General features: G+C 38.9%; 1 protein-coding gene across 8 annotated transcripts in view; it reads left to right on the top strand.

The window, feature by feature from the left end:
* DHCR7 (7-dehydrocholesterol reductase) overlaps window positions 1–22,069 on the top strand; it is a 100,593-nt gene that overhangs the window by 1,141 nt on the left and 77,383 nt on the right. For 4 of the 8 annotated variants that reach the window (XM_056527927.1, XM_056527933.1, XM_056527932.1 and 1 more), the window contains exon 2: window positions 7,151–7,297. In XM_056527927.1, the coding sequence (XP_056383902.1) occupies window positions 7,261–7,297 (37 nt within the window). In that variant the 5' untranslated portion in view covers window positions 7,151–7,260. Of the gene's footprint in view, window positions 1–51; window positions 72–7,150; window positions 7,318–22,069 lie in introns of those variants that run through there. The other 4 variants (XM_056527934.1, XM_056527935.1, XM_056527930.1 and 1 more) reach the window with 3 other exon arrangements.

Genomic DNA, 22,069 nt, shown 5'->3' with positions numbered 1-22,069 from the left:
GTATGATTTCTTGTGATACCATGATATCTAAGCAATACTGTCTGCTCAGCCAGTGTATCTAAGCCCATCAGGTACGATTTCTTATGATACCATGATATCTAAGCGCTATACTGTCTGCTCAGCCAATGTATCTAAGCCTATAAAGAGTCATTTTAACTGCTTAGATTGTGTATCTAAGCTTTTCCTGAATGATAATATATGCTTAGCAGGTGTATCTAAGCTTATCATGAGTCATTGTATCCGCTCAGCCAGTGTATGATTTCTTATGATACTATGATATCTAAGTGATACTGTCTGCTCAGCCAGTGTATCTAAGTCTATAAAGAGTCATTTTAACCGCTTAGCTTGTGTATCTAAGCTTATCATGAGTCATTCTATCTGCTCAACCAGTGTATCTAAGCTTATCATGATTCATTCTATCTGCTCAACCAGTGTATCTAAGCTTATCATGAGTCATACTATCTGCTCAACCAGTGTATCTAAGCTTATCATGAGTCATACTATCTGCTCAACCAGTGTATCTAAGCTTATCATGAGTCATACTATCTGCTCAACCAGTGTATCTAAGCTTATCATGAGTCATACTATCTGCTCAACCAGTGTATCTAAGCTTATCATGAGTCATACTATCTGCTCAACCAGTGTATCTAAGCTTATCATGAGTCATACTATCTGCTCAACCAGTGTATCTAAGCTTATCATGAGTCATTCTATCTGCTTAGCCAGTGTATCTTTCTATCATGAGTATTCTATGTGCTCAGCCAGTGTATTTAAGCTTATCTTGAGTCATTTTGTTTACTCAGTCAATGTATCTAAGCTTATCATGAGTGCTTCTATCTGCTCAGCCAGTGTATCCAAGCATCTCATGAGTGATTCTATATGCTCAGCCAGTGTATCTAAGTTTATCATGTGGTATTCTTTCTGCTCAATCAGTGTATCTAAGCTTTTCTTGAGTTATTCTATCTGCTCGGCCAGTGTATCTAAACTTATCATAAGTCATTCCATCTGCTAAACCAGTGTAGCTAAGTCTATCAAGAGTCTTTTTGTCTGCTCAGCCAGTATATCTAAGCTTATCATCAGCCAGTGTATCTAAGGTCATCATTAGTGATTCTATCCGCTCAGCCAGTGTATCTAAGCTCACCATTATTGATTCTATCCTCTCAGTTTGTGTATCTAAGCTCATCATTAGTGATTCTATCCGCTCAGCCAGTGTATCTAAGCTCATCATTAGTGATTCTATCTGCTCAGCCAGTGTATCTAAGCTCATCATAAGTGATTCTATCCACTCAGTCAGTGTATCTAAGCTCATCATTAGTGATTCTTTCTGCTCAGCCAGTGTATCTAAGCTCCCCATTAGTGATTTTATCTTCTCAGCCAGTGTATCTAAGCTCATCATTAGTGATTCTATCCGCTCAGCCAGTGTATCTAAGCTCATCATTAGTGATTCTATCCGCTCAGCCAGTGTATCTAAGCTCATCATTAGTGATTCTATCTGCTCAGCCAGTGTATCTAAGCTCATCATTAGTGATTCTATCCGCTCAGCCAGTGTATCTAAGCTCATCATTAGTGATTCTATCTGCTCAGCCAGTGTATCTAAGCTCATCATTAGTGATTCTATCCGCTCAGCCAGTGTATGTATCTAAGCTCATCATTAGTGATTATATCTGATCAGCCAGTGTATCTAAGCTCATCATTAGTGATTCTATCAACTCAGCCACTGTATCTAAGCTCATCATTAGAGATTCTATCTGATCAGCCAGTGTATCTAAGCCCATCATTAGTGATTCTATCTGATCAGCCAGTGTATCTAAGCTCATCATTAGTGATTATATCTGATCAGCCAGTGTATCTAAGCTCATCATTAGTGATTCTATCAACTCAGCCACTGTATCTAAGCTCATCATTAGAGATTCTATCTGATCAGCCAGTGTATCTAAGCTCATCATTCGTGATTCTATCCGCTCAGCCAGTGTATCTAAGCTCATCATTAGTGATTCTATCCGCTCAGCCAGTGTATCTAAGCTCATCATTAGTGATTGTATCTGCTCAGCCAGTGTATCTAAGCTCATCATTAGTGATTCTATCTGCTCAGCCAGTGTATCTAAGCTCATCATTAGTGATTCTATCCGCTCAGCCAGTGTATCTAAGCTCATCATTAGTGATTATATCTGCTCAGCCAGTGTATCTAAGCTCATCATTAGTGATTCTATCCGCTCAGCCAGTGTATCTAAGCTCATCATTAGTGATTCTATCCGCTCAGCCAGTGTATCTAAGCTCATCATTAGTGATTCTATCCGCTCAGCCAGTGTATGTATCTAAGCTCATCATTAGTGATTATATCTGATCAGCCAGTGTATCTAAACACATCATTAGTGATTCTATCCGCTCAGCCAGAGTATCTAAGCTCATCATTAGTGATTCTATCTGATCAGCCAGTGTATCTAAGCTCATCATTAGTGATTCTATCTGCTCAGCCAGTGTATCTAAGCTCATCATTAGTGATTCTATCTGCTCAGCCAGTGTATCTAAGCTCATCATTAGTGATTCTATCTACTCAGCCAGTGTATCTAAGCCCATCATTAGTGATTCTATCTGATCAGCCAGTGTATCTAAGCTCATCATTAGTGATTCTATCTACTCAGCCAGTGTATCTAAGCCCATCATTAGTGATTCTATCTGATCAGCCAGTGTATCTAAGCTTATCTTGAGTTATTCTATTTGCTTAGCCAGTGTATCTAAACTTATGAGTGATACTATCTGCACAGCTAGTGTATCTAACCTTTGCACCCTTACTAGGAGCCAATTCCTATGAAGCTTTTTCCCACACAATGCACCTTTCACGCCGATCTCTTCCCGGACGGATCACTTTGATCTGTTTATCAGATTTATCGTAACAATTGACGTCATCGCTTCCTGTGTCTATTTTTTGCTTTTTGTTTTGCCATCTCACAATAATAAACCTGATAAACTGTATCACTAATGTGTCTGAATAAGCGCTGCCCCCTAGTGGACCATACTGCTCATTACTGATGTGTGAGAGTGTAAGGACCAGATACACGCACAGTCACTATAGCAATCTATACATAAGGCAGTGTATCCCAACCCATGGCTCTCCAGCTGTTGCAAAACTACAACTCCCATCATGCCCTGACAGCCGCAGGCTGTCAGGGCATGATGGGAGTTGTAGTTTTGCAACAGCTGGAGAACCACAGATTGAGAAACACTTTGCTTAGTGAACAAAATCAGGTTAATATGAAGCAAGGCAACACCTGGATAACTTAGAGATCCCATAGGTTACCCAAAAATGTATATATATATATATATATATATATATATATATATATATATCATAAAGTGTGTCTAAGTCTATAGAGAGTCATACTATCTGCTTAAAGGGGTACTCCACAGGAAAACTTCTTTTATTTTTTTTATTTTTTTTTTTATAAATCAACTGGTGCCAGAAAGTTAAACAGATTTGTAAATGACTTCTATTTAAAAATCTTAATCCTTCCTGTACTTATCAGCTTCTATTTGCTCCACAGGAAGTTCTTTTCTTTTTGAATTTCTTTTCTGTCTGACCACATTGCTCTCTGCTGACACCTCTGTCCATGTCAGGAACTGTCCAGAGCAGGAGAGGTTTGCTATGGGGATTTGCTCCTGCTCTGGACAGTTCCTGACATGGACAGAGGTGTCAGCAGAGAGCAGTGTGGTCAGACAGAAAGGAAATTCAAAAAGAAAAGTACTTCCTGTGGAGCATACAGCAGCTGATAAGTACAGGAAGGATTCATATTTTGAAATAGAAGTCATTTACAAATCTGCTTAACTTTCTGGCGCCAGTTGATTTAAAAAAAAAATGTTTTCCAGGGGAGTACCCCTTGTAACTAGTGTATCTAAACTTATCTCGAGTGATACTATCTGCTCTGCTGTTGTTCTAAGCCTACATGAGTTATACTATCTCCTCAGCCAATGTATCTAAGCTTATCATGAGTGATACTATCTGCTCAGTCAGTGTATTTTAGCTTATGAGGAATCATTCTGTCTGCACAGTCTGTGTATCTAAGCCTATCAGGAATGTAGCTAACCTTAACATGCATCATTCTTTCTGCTCAGACAGTGTATCTAACCTTATCATGCATCATTCTTCCTGCTCAGACAGTGTATCTAAGCTTATCATGAGTGATTGTATCTGCTCAGCCAGTGTATCTAACCTTATATCATGAGTGATTCTGCCTGCTCAGCCAGTGTATCTAAGCTCATCATTAGTGATTCTATCCGATCAGCCAGTGTATCTAAACACATCATTAGTGATTCTAACCACTCAGCCAGTGTATCTAAGCTCATCATTAGGGATTTTATCTGCTCAGCCAGTGTATCTAAGCTCATCATTAGGGATTTTATCTGCTCAGCCGGTGTATCTAAGCTCATCATTACTGATTCTATCCTCTCAGTTTGTGTATCTAAGCTCATCATTAGTGATTCTATCCGCTCAGCCAGTGTATCTAAGCTCATCATTAGTGATTCTATCCGCTCAGCCAGTGTATCTAAGCTCATCATTAGTGACACTATCTGATCAGCCATTGTATCTAAGCTCATCATTAGCGATTCTATCTACTCAGCCAGTGTATCTAAATCTATAAAGAGTTGTAGTTTTGCAACAGCTGGAGAGCCACAGGCTGGGGAACACTTTGCTAAGTGAACAGAATCAGGTTAATGTGAAGCCGAGGCAACACCTGGAAAACTAAGAGATCCATAGGTGATCCCAAATTGTAATTTATGAAATTTATATTTGAGGAAAAATAAATAATAATAATATATATATATATAGTTATTTATTTTATTTATTTCTTTATTTCACACTTGTGTGTGTATATATATATATATATATATATATAAATGATTTATAATTATTTCTTTATTTCACACTTGTGTGTGTGTATATATATATATATATATATATATATATATAAATGATTTATAATTATTTCTTTATTTCACACTTGTGTGTGTATATATATATATATATATATATATATAATGATTTATAATTTATTTCACACTTGTGTATGTATGTGTGTATATATAATTATTGATTTATTTCACACTTGTGTATATATATGTATATATAATTATTGATTTATTTCACACTTTTGTGTATATGCGCTGTACATTACATATTACAAGTAATCATTTTTGGGTGACAACACTATATTAAGCCGCCTGGATTGCAGGTTATGCAATTCCTCTCCCGCTGCTCTCGCCCGGCTTCTATTTTCGGTAACATGTGTCATATGTTATTCTTGTTATCTCGTGGTAAAAACGCTGCAAGTATGCGCCTGCTGTGCGCGTACCACAATAAACCTGACGACATCACAATTACAAGTTTATACTTGTTTGTAGTGAAACTCCCCAAAATGTCAATGGGATATACAGTAGGGGAAAAACTCCCCAAAATGTTATCCCCTATCCCAGTGTTTCCCAACCAGGGTGCCTCCAGCTGTTGCAAAACTACAGCTCGCAGCACGCCCGGACAGCCGTAGGCTGTCAGTAGAAGAGGGAGGAGTCGGGAGCTGCTGAGACAACACAACATTGACAATGAGAGGACTACACAACTTCTTGTCAGTAGAAGAGGGAGGAGTCGGGAGCTGCTGAGACAACACAACACTGACAATGAGAGGAATACACAACTTCTTGTCAGTAGAAGAGGGAGGAGTCGGGAGCTGCTGAGACACTGGGAGTTGTAGTTTTGCAACAGCTGGAGGCACCCTGGTTGGGAAACACTGCCCTATCCTATGGGGAGGGCACTATGTTCATACACCCAAATAAGTCATTTTGCAGGGGGTTCTTATGTATTGGGACACCACTAGTGATGAGCAGCATAGGCCATATTTGAGTTTGCGATATTTCGCGAATATATGGACGAATATCCGTCCTATATTCGCATATTCACTATGTTTTTTTTTTATGCAAAAATTTGTGATAGAATTCGCATAGTGCGCATGCGCGATTATATCTTTCACCTAAAAAGATGGGAGGGATCAGTGTCCTCTGACTGGAAGTGCTGATGTTCACGAATATTTACATATTCGCATATATTCGCAAAAAAAAAAAAATTTGTCATTACGAATATATATATCACTATATTCGAAATATTCGCGAAATCGCAAGGTGACGATATTTGCGGTAAAAATTTGCATTTCGAATATTAGCGCTCAACGCTAGACTCCACTACACTGACAAAGAGAGGAATACGCAACTGCCTGTCAAATGAGATGGAGGAGCCAGGAGCTGCTGAGACAAAACCACACTGACAATGAGAGGACTACACAACTTACTGTCAGTAGAAGAGGGAGGAGTCGGGAGCTGCTGAGACACTACTCTGACAATGAGAGGACTACACAACTTCTTGTCAGTAGAAGAGGGAGGAGTCGGGAGCTGCTGAGACAACACAACACTGACAATGAGAGGACTAAACAACTTCTTGTCAGTAGAAGAGGGAGGAGTCGGGAGCTGCTGAGACACTACAATGACAATGAGAGGACTACACAACTTCTTGTCAGTAGAGTAGGGAGGAGTCGGGAGCTGCTGAGACACTACACTGACAATGAGAGGACTACACAACTTATTGTCAGTAGAAGAGGGAGGAGTTGGGAGCTGCTGAGACAACACAACACTGACAATAAGAGGACTACACAACTTATTGTCAGTAGAAGAGGGAGGAGTCAGGAGCTGTTGAGACAACACAACACTGACAATGAGAGGACTACACAACTTCTTGTCAGTAGAAGAGGGAGGAGTCGGGAGCTGCTGAGACACTACATTGACAATGAGAGGACTACACAACTTCTTGTCAGTAGAAGAGGGAAGAGTCGGGAGCTGCTGAGACAACACAACACTGACAATCAGAGGACTACACAACTTCCTGTCAGATAAGAATAAGCACAGTGTAATGTGGAGGGGTCATGAGAATCACTACTGCAGGAATTACACAACAACAACGTTTCCCATACAAATATCTATTTTATTTGTTACAGAATAGAAAAATATGAAACAATAAGTTATGCTAAGTACTTTACATTACAAAAAATAAATACAATTAAAGTGCTTTTTTTACATGACCACAAAAAAATAAAAAATAAATGTCTTGTTTCAGTGGAAATGAAGATGACTCGGACTCGAAAAATGTGATGACATAGACGCGACTGGAGGAGTCCGAGACGCCGCTGCTAACACGAAAATCCCACTACGTCTAAAGGAATGTAAATGTTATACAAGGAAACGTTACAGGAGATTATACAAGGTAAAGAAACATCAGATCAGGTAAATGTTACATAAAACCTTATATCAGCCAATACTATAAAGCCATAAGGAAATGAAAGAGACCGTATCTCCAGAAGGTTCTATTCAAGTATATACTGTATACTGCTCTGGTACTAAAGCCTGAACACCGGTCTACGGTTTATATACAGATACAGTCTGCAGAAACAGTTACATCCTGTATTATTTAGAGCTGCACTCACTATTCTGCTGGTGAGGTCACTGTGTACATACATTACATTACTTATCCTGTACTGATCCTGAGTTAGATCCTGTATTATACTCCAGAGCTGTACTCACTATTCTGCTGGTGAGGTCACTGTGTATATACATTACATTACTTATCCTGTACTGATCCTGAGTTATATCCTGTATTATACTCCAGAGCTGTACTCACTATTCTGCTGGTGAGGTCACTGTGTACATACATTACATTACTTATCCTGTACTGATCCTGAGTTATATCCTGTATTATACTCCAGACCTGTACTCACTATTCTGCTGGTGAGATCACTGTGTACATACATTACATTACTTATCCTGTACTGATCCTGAGTTATATCCTGTATTATACTCCAGAGCTGTACTCACTATTCTGCTGGTGAGGTCACTGTGTATATACATTACATTACTTATCCTGTACTGATCCTGAGTTATATCCTGTATTATACTCCAGAGCTGTACTCACTATTCTGCTGGTGAGGTCACTGTGTACATACATTACATTACTTATCCTGTACTGATCCTGAGTTATATCCTGTATTATTTAGAGCTGCACTCACTATTCTGCTGGTGAGGTCACTGTGTATATACATTACATTACTTATCCTGTACTGATCCTGAGTTATATCCTGTATTATACCCCAGATCTGTACTCACTATTCTGCTGGTGAGGTCACTGTGTACATACATTACATTACTTATCCTGTACTGATCCTGAGTTATATCCTGTATTATACTCCAGAGCTGCACTCACTATTCTGCTGGTGAGGTCACTGTGTACATACATTACATTACTTATCCTGTACTGATCCTGAGTTATATCCTGTATTATTTAGAGCTGCACTCACTATTCTGCTGGTGAGGTCACTGTGTACATACATTACATTACTTATCCTGTACTGATCCTGAGTTATATCCTGTATTATACCCCAGAGCTGTACTCACTATTCTGCTGGTGAGATCACTGTGTACATACATTACATTACTTATCCTGTACTGATCCTGAGTTATACCCTGTATTATACTCCTGAGCTGTACTTACTATTCTGCTGGTGAGATCACTGTGTACATACATTACATTACTTATCCTGTACTGATCCTGAGTTATATCCTGTATTATACTCCAGAGCTGTACTCACTACTCTGCTGGTGGGGTCACTGTGTACATACATTACATTACTTATCCTGTACTGATCCTGAGTTATATCCTGTATTATACTCCAGAGCTGTACTCACTATTCTGCTGGTGAGGTCACTGTGTACATACATTACATTACTTATCCTGTACTGATCCTGAGTTATATCCTGTATTATACTCCAGAGCTGTACTCACTATTCTGCTGGTGAGGTCACTGTGTACATACATTACATTACTTATCCTGTACTGATCCTGAGTTATATCCTGTATTATACTCCAGAGCTGTACTCACTATTCTGCTGGTGAGATCACTGTGTACATACATTACTTATCCTGTACTGATCCTGAGTTATATCCTGTATTATACTCCAGAGCTGTACTCACTATTCTGCTGGTGAGGTCACTGTGTACATACATTACATTACTTATCCTGTACTGATCCTGAGTTATATCCTGTATTATACTCCAGAGCTGTACTCACTATTCTGCTGGTGAGGTCACTGTGTACATACATTACATTACTTATCCTGTACTGATCCTGAGTTATATCCTGTATTATACTCCAGAGCTGTACTCACTATTCTGCTGGTGAGATCACTGTGTACATACATTACTTATCCTGTACTGATCCTGAGTTATATCCTGTATTATACTCCAGAGCTGTACTCACTATTCTGCTGGTGAGGTCACTGTGTACATACATTACATTACTTATCCTGTACTGATCCTGAGTTACATCCTGTATTATACCCCAGAGCTGCACTCACTATTCTGCTGGTGAGGTCACTGTGTACATACATTACTTATCCTGTACTGATCCTGAGTTATATCCTGTATTATACTCCAGAGCTGTACTCACTATTCTGTTTATCTTTTTATCTAGATAATATCTATATGTAAACCGTAAAATGGTGTTGAAGCGTTTCTCCGATTATATAGAAATAAATGTTTGTACTGCAGGAGTCTTGTGCACAATACGGACCTTCTTGCACATGACTTGTATTGCAGGGACCGCTGGGGTCCATGCTGCTCATGTATGTGCATTAGGAGGCAGAACATTAGGCTGATGGTCTGAAAAGGGGCGGGGCTGATCAAAGAGGGGCGGGGTTTGGTGTACATTCCAATTCAACTACAAATCTACATAAACACCTCAATAGTGATTATAGGTCAATTCACATATGCATCAAAACTGCACATAATGCGAACAGACCCCCAACCCACTAATGTGTCTAATCCAGTTTTCCAAACAGTGTGCCTCCAGCTGTTGCAAAACTACAACTCCTAGCATGCCCGGACAGCCGGAGGCTGTCCGGGCATGCTAGGAGTTGTAGTTTTGCAACAGCTGGAGGCACACTGTTTGGAAAACACTGGTTTAATCAGTTCACCTGGCTGACCCCCAGCACCAGCAGCCTAATTAGATGACCAGGTGCAGTGATCAAACTCCACCCCACCCTCTGCAAAGCTAGAGGATTCATGGGAAATGTAGTCACCATTAGGAAATCATTTCAGTGGTGGAATAGATGTCAATATGGCTGAAAACTCAAACCTGTCACATCAGCTAAAATAGGTAAGCGCAAGGCATACACAAGAACCTCTATATAATTCTCTAATAGTAGCCTATGCTACACTATATAAAAAAAAAAATCTTGACAGATTTTAGGGACAAAAGTTGGACTGTGATTGTTTATATTAAAAGGAATGTTGGAAAGAAAATATTTCTGTTTAAAAAAAAATAAATTAAAAAAATAAAAAGAAATAAACATATAGATACAGTCCCCAAGTTTCTCCGTCTATGGGGTTTCCCAAGCAGAATCGGGTTTAGGATTACATTCGTGCCACTATTTGGGTTTCATATTTTGGTAAGTGTAAAAGAATCCGATTTCCAGTATTAACCCAATAATATCAGTGACTGTCGGGCTTCAGGTAGTTCTCCGTGTTGGCTTTGGCGCTGTGCCGCTGAGACTTTTTCCCGCTGGTTCTCTGGTTCTGGTGGGCAGGGTGCTTGGTCCGGTTGTCCACTGACTTGTCTTTCTTGTGAGGTTTTTGGGGTTTGCTGTCGGCCACCTTGGGCGTGGCTTCTTGTGGGGTGCTGACGGACGCCGGGTGCACGTTCTGCAACTTCAGCTGCAGCCATTCCTGCCTCTGCAGCGTGTGCCTGAAATCCCCATAGTTGTGCATAAGCTGCATCTCGCTCACGGCTCGTCTCCTAGAAGAAGTGCAAAAAAAAAAAACATTTTTAAAGGGGTACTCCGAAGGAAAAAAATAAGAATCAACTGGTGGCAGAAAGTTATACAGATTTTTAAATTACTTCTGTTTAAAAATCTCAAGCTATGTAGTCTTCCCAGTATTTATCAGCTGCTGTATGTCCTGGAGGAGTCATGTAGTCTTTCCAGTACTTATCAGCTGCTGTATGTCCTGGAGGAGTCATGTAGTCTTTCCAGTACTTATCAGCTGCTGTATGTCCTGGAGGAAGTCATGTAGTCTTTCTAGTACTGATCAGCTGCTGTATGTCCTGGAGGAGTCATGTAGTCTTCCCAGTATTTATCAGCTGCTGTATGTCCTGGAGGAAGTCATGTAGTCTTTCCAGTACTTCTCAGCTGCTGTATATCCTGGAGGAGTCATGTAGTCTTTCTAGTACTTATCAGCTGCTGTATGTCCTGGAGGAGTCATGTAGTCTTTCCAGTACTTATCAGCTGCTGTATGTCCTGGAGGAAGTCATGTAGTCTTTCCAGTACTGATCAGCTGCTGTATGTCCTGGAGGTAGTCATGTAGTCTCTCCAGTACTGATCAGCTGCTGTATATCCTGGAGGAGTCATGTAGTCTTTCCAGTACTGATCAGCTGCTGTATGTCCTGGAGGAGTCATGTAGTCTTTCCAGTACTTATCAGCTGCTGTATGTCCTGGAGGAGTCATGTAGTCTTTCTAGTACTTATCAGCTGCTGTATGTCCTGGAGGAAGTCATGTAGTCTTTCCAGTACTGATCAGCTGCTGTATGTCCTGGAGGAATCATGTAGTCTTTCCAGTATGTATCAGCTGCTGTATGTCCTGGAGGAGTCATGTAGTCTTTCCAGTATGTATCAGCTGCTGTATGTCCTGGAGGAGTCATGTAGTCTTTCCAGTATTTATCAGCTGCTGTATATCCTGGAGGAATCATGTAGTCTTTCCAGTATGTATCAGCTGCTGTATGTCCTGGAGGAATCATGTAGTCTTTCCAGTACTTATCAGCTGCTGTATGTCCTGGAGGAATCATGTAGTCTTTCCAGTACTTATCAGCTGCTGTATGTCCTGGAGGAGTCATGTAGTCTTTCCGGTACTTATCAGCTGCTGTATGTCCTGGAGGAGTCATGTAGTCTTTCCGGTACTTATCAGCTGCTGTATGTCCTGGAGGAATCATGTAGTCTTTCCGGTACTTATCAGCTGCTGTATATCCTGTAGGAATCATGTACTCTTTCCGGTACTTATCAGCTACTGTATGTCCTGGAGGAGTCATGTAGTCTTTCCAGTACTTATCAGCTGCTGTATGTCCTGGAGGAGTCATGTAGTCTTTCTAGTACTGATCAGCTGCTGTATGTCCTGGAGGAGTCATGTAGTCTTTCCAGTACTTATCAGCTGCTGTATGTCCTGGAGGAGTCATGTAGTCTTTCCAGTACTTATCAGCTGCTGTATGTCTTGGAGGAAGTCATGTAGTCTTTCCAGTACTTATTAGCTGCTGTATGTTCTGGAGGAAGTCATGTAGTCTCTCCAGTACTTATAAGCTGCTGTATGACTTGGAGGAAGTCATGTAGTCTTTCCAGTACTTATTAGCTGCTGCATGTCTTGGAGGAAGTCATGTAGTCTTTCCAGTACTTATTAGCTGCTGTATGTTCTGGAGGAAGTCATGTAGTCTTTTCATTACTTTATCAGCTGCTGTATGTCCTGTAGGAGTCATGTAGTCTTTCCAGTACTTATCAGCTGCTGTATGTCCTGATAGAAGTTATCAAGTCTTTTCAGTCTGACCACAGTGCTCTCTGCTGACACCTCTGTCAATATCCGGAACTGTCCAGAGCAGGAGCAAATCCCCATAGCAAACCTATCCTGACACGGACAGAAGTAGAACTCTGTGGTCTGACTGGAAAGACTACACGACTCCCTACAGGACATACAGCAACTGATAAGTACTAAAAAGACTTCATGGCTTACTTTAGACCATACAGCAGCTGATAAGTACTAGAAAGACTAAATGACTTAATCCAGGACATACAGCAGCTGATAAGTACTAGAAAGACTAAATGACTTAATCCAGGACATACAGCAGCAGATAAGTACTAGAAAGACTAAATGACTTCCTCCAGGACATACAGCAGCTGATAAGTACTAGAAAGACTAAATGACTTAATCCAGGACATACAGCAGCAGATAAGTACTAGAAAGACTACATGACTCCTCCAGGATATACAGCAGCTGATAAGTACCGGAAAGACTACATGATTCCTCCAGGACATACAGCAGCTGATAAGTACTAGAAAGACTAAATGACTTAATCCAGGACATACAGCAGCAGATAAGTACTAGAAAGACTACATGACTCCGCCAGGACATACAGCAGCAGATAAGTACTAGAAAGACTACATGACTCCTCCAGGACATACAGCAGCAGATAAGTACTAGAAAGACTACATGACTCCTCCAGGACATACAGCAGCTGATCAGTACTAGAAAGACTACATGACTTCCTCCAGGACATACAGCAGCAGATAAGTACTAGAAAGACTACATGACTTCCTCCAGGACATACAACAGCTGATAAGTACTAGAAAGACTAAATGACTCCGCCAGGACATACAGCAGCTGATCAGTACTGGAAAGACTACATGACTTCCTCCAGGACATACAGCAGCTGATAAGTACTAGAAAGACTAAATGACTTAATCCAGGACATACAGCAGCAGATAAGTACTAGAAAGACTACATGACTCCGCCAGGACATACAGCAGCAGATAAGTACTAGAAAGACTACATGACTTCCTCCAGGACATACAGCAGCAGATAAGTACTAGAAAGACTACATGACTTCCTCCAGGATATACAGCAGCTGATCAGTACTGGAAAGACTACATGACTCCTCCAGGACATACAGCAGCTGATCAGTACTAGAAAGACTACATGACTCCTCCAGGACATACAGCAGCAGATAAGTACTAGAAAGACTACATGACTTCCAGGATATACAGCAGCTGATCAGTACTGGAAAGACTACATGATTCCTCCAGGACATACAGCAGCTGATCAGTACTGGAAAGACTACATGACTCCTCCAGGAAATACAGCAGCTGATCAGTACTGGAAAGACTACATGACTTCCTCCAGGACATACAGCAGCAGATAAGTACTAGAAAGACTACATGACTTCCAGGATATACAGCAGCTGATCAGTACTGGAAAGACTACATGACTCCGCCAGGACATAGAGCAGCTGATAAGTAATGTAAAGACTGCAAAACTTCCTCCAGGTCATACAGCAGCTGATAAGTTCTGGAAGGCTAGAGATTTAAATATAGAAGTAATTTACAAATCTGTATAACTTTCTGTCACTAGTTAATTTGTAAATATTTTTTCCCTCTGGAATACCCCTTTAATAACATCATTTACTGACAGCACAAGGTCTGCAACCTCCAGCAGTTGTAAAACTACAACTCCCAGCATCCCCCACAGCCCCAGTGTTTTTCAACAAGTACGCCTCTATCTGTTGCAAAACTACAACTCCCAGCATGCCCAGACAGCTAAAGGAGTTGTAGTTTTTCTAAAGCTGAAGGCACATTAGCAGCAAAACGGGGATAGTGTGTGTGTATATATATATATATAGACATGTTACATTAAGAGGGGTCATTACACCCACAGGACACTCACGTCACCGGTTTTCCTTCATATCCAGAGAAGAGCGACGCTCCGCACAGGATCAGCCCAATTCTGGTGAAATGTGTCAGGAGATTCATGGCGGCTGCAGAAAAATACAATCATATTATCCATATTTATGTCTCATTATTCCAGGAGGAAAGAAAGCGACAACTGCGGACACAGAAATAATACTCCGAATGCCTATAAATGATAGAGTACTAAGTATATATATATATATTTCTACTGCAGACAAGATGTAATATACCGGGGAGACTAATAGGAGAGACACATTAATCTCTATAAAGAACATCTCATATCTATCTATCCCATATCTATCCCATATCTATCTCATATCTATCTATCTCATATCTATATCTCATATCTATCTATCTCATATCTATCTATCTATCTCATATCTATCTATCTCATATCTATATCTCATATCTATCTCATATCTATCTATCTATCTCATATCTATATCTCATATCTATCCCATATCTATCTATCTATCTCATATCTATCTCTCTCATATCTATCTATCTATCTATCTCATATCTATATCTCATATCTATCTATCTCATATCTATCTATCTATCTCATATCTATATCTCATATCTATCTATCTATCTCCTATCTATCTATCTATCTATCTCATATCTATCTCATATCTATATCTCATATCTATCTATCTATCTATCTATCTATCTATCTATCTATCTCATATCTATCTTCTATCTATCTATCTCATATCTATCTATTTCATATTTATCTATCTTTCTATCTATCTATCTATCTCATATATCTCTCTTTCTCTCCCCACACACCTCCCTCCGGGGAAAAACAAATGTTTATAAATCAACTGGTCCCAAAAATTTAAACAGATTTGGAAATTACTTCTATGTAAAAATCTTAATCCTTCCAGTACTTATCAGCTGCTGTATGTTCCTGAGGAAGTTGTGTAGTTCTTTCTAGTCTGACCACAGTGCTCTCTGCTGACACCTCTGTCCAAGTCAGGAACTGTCCAGAGCAGGAGAGGTTTGCTATGGGGATTGGCTTCTATTCTGTACAGTTCCTGACATGGACAGAGGTGTCAGCAGAGAGCACTGTGGTTAGACTGGAAAGAACTACACAACTTCCTGTGGAGCATACAGCAGCCGATAAGTACTGGAAGGATTAAGATTTTTACATAGAAGTAATTTACAAATCTGTTCGGGCACCAGTTAAATTGTTTTTTTTACCCCTTTAATAAAATGTCAGAACCCTAGAATGAACATTCCTCCTCCCAGCAGACATATCAGACTCTCATGGGGGGATCTCTGTCTTTGCTGCAGACCCCCGACCATGATGTTCTGTGTCAGATGCTTCTCTCATCACATAAAAATGAGCAGATAATATTTCATTTGTTTCTGCCACCTCACTGACCAGACGGGTTCTGAAGTTTCTGAAGAATGTTAAGCACTTTTCAAGGGACCATTTGGAAATAAATCAATCATCTGCAGCAACCTGTGTGCGATGCTCTGTCTGAGTCAGTGCTTAAAGGGGATTACCACTTAAAGGGTTTATCGCCTATCCCCAGGATGGGTGATAAATTGTGATCACTGGGGGTCCGACCACCATGATGCCCAATGGAGGAATGTGAAAATGGAGGCTCCTAAATGCTCCTGTAAACCTCCATCTGACCTGCAGTATTTGGTGCTGGTTTTTGATGTGTTTTCTCTGATAAGTATTATCAACAAGAAGACATAAGACATCACTTCAGTGCGTTTTTCTATTGATATCAGTAGGATCTAGACACTGTATTTATCTGGACAATGTATATAATATTTCTCTATGCACTTATGTAGTATCTAAACCAGTGTTTCCCAACCAGGGTGCCTCCAGCTGTTGAAAAACTTCAACTCCCAGCATGCTGGGAGTTGTAGTTTTGCAGCAGCTGGAGGCACCCTGGTTGGGAAACACTTATCTAGACACTGAATTAAGTATCAGGAGAATGAATGTAATATTTATCTATACACTTTATGTAGTATTTATCTGGACAATGTATATAATATTTATCTGGAGACTTTATGTAGTATTTATCTGGACACTGTATGTAGTATTTATCTGGACACTTTATGTAGTATTTATCTATACACTGTATGTAGTATTTATCTATACACTGTATGTAGTATTTATCTATACACTGTATGTAGTATTTATCTGGACACTGTATGTAGTATTTATCTATGCACTGTATGTAGTATTTATCTATACACTGTATGTAGTATTTATCTATACACTTTATGTAGTATTTATCTGGACAATGTATGTAGTATTTATCTATACACTGTATGTAGTATTTATCTGGAGACTTTATGTAGTATTTATCTGGACACTGTATGTAGTATTTATCTGGAGACTTTATGTAGTATTTATCTGGACACTGTATGTAGTATTTATCTATACACTGTATGTAGTATTTATCTATACACTGTATGTAGTATTTATCTATACACTGTATGTAGTATTTATCTATACACTGTATGTAGTATTTATCTATACACTGTATGTAGTATTTATCTATACACTGTATGTAGTATTTATCTATACACTGTATGTAGTATTTATCTATACACTGTAGTATTTATCTATACACTGTATGTAGTATTTATCTGGACACTGTATGTAGTATTTATCTGGAGACTTTATGTACCGTAGTATTTATCTGGACACTGTATGTAGTATTTATCTATACACTGTATGTAGTATTTATCTATACACTGTATGTAGTATTGATCTATACACTGTATGTAGTATTTATCTATACACTGTATGTAGTATTTATCTATACACTGTATGTAGTATTTATCTGGACACTGTATGTAGTATTTATCTATACACTGTATGTAGTATTTATCTATACACTGTATGTAGTATTTATCTATGCACTGTATGTAGTATTTATCTATGCACTGTATGTAGTATTTATCGGGGCACTTTATGTAGTATTTATCTATACACTGTATGTAGTATTTATCTATACACTCTATGTAGTATTTATCTGGACACTGTATGTAGTATTTATCTATACACTTTATGTAGTATTTATCGGGGCACTTTATGTAGTATTTATCTATACACTGTATGTAGTATTTATCTGGACACTTTATGTAGTATTTATCGGGGCACTTTATGTAGTATTTATCTATACACTGTATGTAGTATTTATCTGGACACTTTATGTAGTATTTATCGGGGCACTTTATGTAATATTTATCTATACACTCTATGTAGTATTTATCTATACACTTTATATAGTATTTATCGGGGCACTTTATGTAGTATTTATCTGGACACGTTATGTAGTATTTATCTGGACACTTTATTTAGCATTTATCTTGACACTGCTCAAAAAAATAAAGTGAACACTAAGATAACACATCCTAGATCTGAATGAACTAATCGTATGAAATACTTTCCCCTTTACATAGTTGAATGCGCTGACAAAATCACACAAAAATTATCAATGGAAATCAAATTTTATCAACCCATGGAGGTCTGGATATGGAGTCACACTCAAAATCACAGTGGAAAACCCCACTACAGGCTGATCCAACTTTATGTAATGTCCTTAAAACAAGTCACAAAGAGGCTCAGTAGTGTGTGTGGCCTCCACGTGCCCGTATGACCTCCCTACAACACCTGGGCATGCTCCTGATGAGGTGGAGGATGGTCTCCTGAGGGATGTCTCCCAGACCTGGACTAAAGCATCCGCCAACTCCTGGACAGTCTGTGGTGGATGGAGCGAGACGTCCCAGATGTGCTCAATCGGATTCAGGGGAACGGGCGGCCAGTCCATAGCATCAATGCCTTCCTCTTGTAGGAACTGCTGACACACTCCAGACACATGAGGTCTAGCATTGTCTTGTATTAGGAGGAACCCAGGGCCAACCGCACCAGCATATGGTCTCACAAGGGGTCTGAGGATCTCCTCTCAGTACCTAATGGCAGTCAGGCTACCTCTGGCAAGCACATGGAGGGCTGTGTGGCCCCCCAAAGAAATGCCACCCCACACCATTACTGACCCACCGCCAAACTGGTCATGCTGGAGGATGTTGCAGGCAGCAGAACATTCTCCACGGCGTCTCCAGAATCTGTCACGTCTGTCACATATGCTCAGTGTGAACCTGCATTCATCTGTGAAGAGCACAGGGCGCCAGTGGGGAATTTGCCAATCTTTGTGTTCTCTGGCAAATGCCAAATGTCGTGCACGCTGTTGGGCTGTAAGCACAACCCCCACCTGTGGACGTCGGGCCCTCATACCACCCTCATGGAGTCTGTTTCTAACCATTTGAGTGGACACATGCACATTTGTGGCCTGCTGGAGGTCATTTTGCAGGGCTCTGGCAGTGCTCCTCCTGCTCCTCCGTGCACAAAGGTGGAGGTAGCGGTCCTGCTGCTGGGTTGTTGCCCTCCTACGGCCTCCTCCACGTCTCCTGATGTACTGGCCTGTCTCCTGGTAGCGCCTCCATGCTCTGGACACTACGCTGACAGACACAGCAAACCTTCTTGCCACAGCTCGCATTGATGTGCCATCTTGGATAGGCTGCACTACCTGAGCCACTTGTGTGGGTTGTAGACTCCGTCTCATGCTACCACTAGAGTGAAAGCACCGCCAGCATTCAAAAGTGACCAAAACATCAGCCAGGAAGTATAGGAACTGAGCAGTGGTCTGTGGTCACCACCTGCAGAACCACTCCTTTATTGGGGGTGTCTTGCTAATTGCCTATAATTTCCACGTGTTGTCTGTTCCATGTGAAATTGATTGTCAATCAGTGTTCTTCCTGAGTGGACAGTGGGATTTCACACAAGTGTCAGTGACTTGGAGTTACATTGTGTTGTTTAAGTGTTACCTTTTATTTTTTTGAGCTGTGTATTATTTATGTGGACACTATGTATACACTTTATGTAGTATTTATCTGGGCACTGTATGTAGTATTTATCTGGGCACTGTATGTAGTATTTATCTGGACACTGTATGTAGTATTTATCTGGAGACTTTATGTAGTATTTATCTGGACCCTGTATGTAGTATTTATCTGGACACTGTATGTAGTATTTATCTATACACTGTATGTAGTATTTATCTATACACTGTATGTAGTATTTATCTATACACTGTATGTAGTATTTATCTGGACACTTTATGTAGTATTTATCTGGGCACTGTATGTAGTATTTATCTATACACTGTATGTAGTATTTATCTATACACTGTATGTAGTATTTATCTGGACACTTTATGTAGTATTTATCTATACACTCTATGTAGTATTTATCTGGGCACTGTATGTAGTATTTATCTGGACACTTTATGTAGTATTTATCTGGGCACTGTATGTAGTATTTATCTGGACACTTTATGTAGTATTTATCTGGGCACTGTATGTAGTATTTATCTGGACACTTTATGTAGTATTTATCTGGGCACTGTATGTAGTATTTATCTGGACACTTTATGTATTATTTATCTGGACCCTGTATGTAAATTTATCTGGACACTGTATGTAGTATTTATCTGGACACTGTGTATACACTTTATGTAGTATTTATCTGGACCCTGTATGTAGTATTTATCTGGCCATGATATGTATATGAACACTATATAAAATGATTATCTGCATGTTTTATAACGATTTATCTGGACACTGTGGCAATAGTTCTCAGGTCCGTTTATCCTTCTGATGTGATTTCAGCTCTATGGCCAATAATATAGATTTCTAATGCTCCGATAACTTCTATAGGGCAGACTGGAGATAGTTCTGCTGTCAGGCGTATGTGACTAGAAGCAGTACTGACTGGTGTATAGATAACTCTCTTCTTAGTATTCCTGAATGGAATGAACAGAATGTATCTATAGATCACAGAGGGTTGGGATGAAGTGCTGCTTCTATGTATCCAGGAGGGGAAGCTCAGTGCACTGTATGTAGTATTTATCTATACACTGTATGTAGTATTTATCTATACACTGTATGTAGTATTTATCTATACACTGTATGTAGTATTTATCTGGACACTGTATGTAGTATTTATCTATACACTGTATGTAGTATTTATCTATACACTTTATGTAGTATTTATCTATACACTGTATGTAGTATTTATCTGGAGACTTTATGTAGTATTTATCTGGACACTGTATGTAGTATTTATCTATACACTGTAGTATTTATCTATACACTGTATGTAGTATTTATCTGGACACTTTATGTAGTATTTATCTATACACTGTAGTATTTATCTATACACTGTATGTAGTATTTATCTATACACTGTATGTAGTATTTATCTGGACACTTTATGTATTATTTATCTGGACACTGTATGTAGTATTTATCTATACACTGTATGTAGTATTTATCTATACACTGTATGTAGTATTTATCTATACACTGTAGTATTTATCTGGACACTGTATGTAGTATTTATCTATACACTTTATGTAGTATTTATCTATACACTGTATGTAGTATTTATCTATACACTGTATGTAGTATTTATCTATACACTGAATGTAGTATTTATCTGGACACTGTATGTAGTATTTATCTGGACACTTTATGTAGTATTTATCTATGCACTGTATGTAGTATTTATCTATACACTGTATGTAGTATTTATCTATACACTGTTTGTAGTATTTATCTATACACTGTAGTATTTATCTATACACTGTATGTAGTATTTATCTGGACACTGTATGTAGTATTTATCTATACACTGTATGTAGTATTTATCTATACACTGTATGTAGTATTTATCTATACACTGTATGTAGTATTTATCTATACACTGTTTGTAGTATTTATCTATACACTGTAGTATTTATCTATACACTGTATGTAGTATTTATCTGGACACTGTATGTAGTATTTATCTATACACTGTATGTAGTATTTATCTATACACTGTAGTATTTATCTGGACACTTTATGTAGTATTTATCTATACACTGTATGTAGTATTTATCTATACACTGTATGTAGTATTTATCTATACACTGAATGTAGTATTTATCTGGACACTGTATGTAGTATTTATCTGGACACTTTATGTAGTATTTATCTATGCACTGTATGTAGTATTTATCTATACACTGTATGTAGTATTTATCTATACACTGTTTGTAGTATTTATCTATACACTGTAGTATTTATCTATACACTGTATGTAGTATTTATCTGGACACTGTAGTATTTATCTATACACTGTATGTAGTATTTATCTATACACTGTATGTAGTATTTATCTGGACACTGTATGTAGTATTTATCTATACACTGTATGTAGTATTTATCTATACACTGTATGTAGTATTTATCTGGACACTGTATGTAGTATTTATCTATACACTGTATGTAGTATTTATCTGGACACTGTATGTAGTATTTATCTATACACTGTATGTAGTATTTATCTATACACTGTATGTAGTATTTATCTATACACTGTATGTAGTATTTATCTATACACTGTATGTAGT

Source organism: Hyla sarda, chromosome 6 (genome assembly GCF_029499605.1).
Source record: "Hyla sarda isolate aHylSar1 chromosome 6, aHylSar1.hap1, whole genome shotgun sequence".
NCBI lineage: Eukaryota > Metazoa > Chordata > Amphibia > Anura > Hylidae > Hyla > Hyla sarda.
This window is presented reverse-complemented; position numbering and strand designations above follow the sequence as displayed.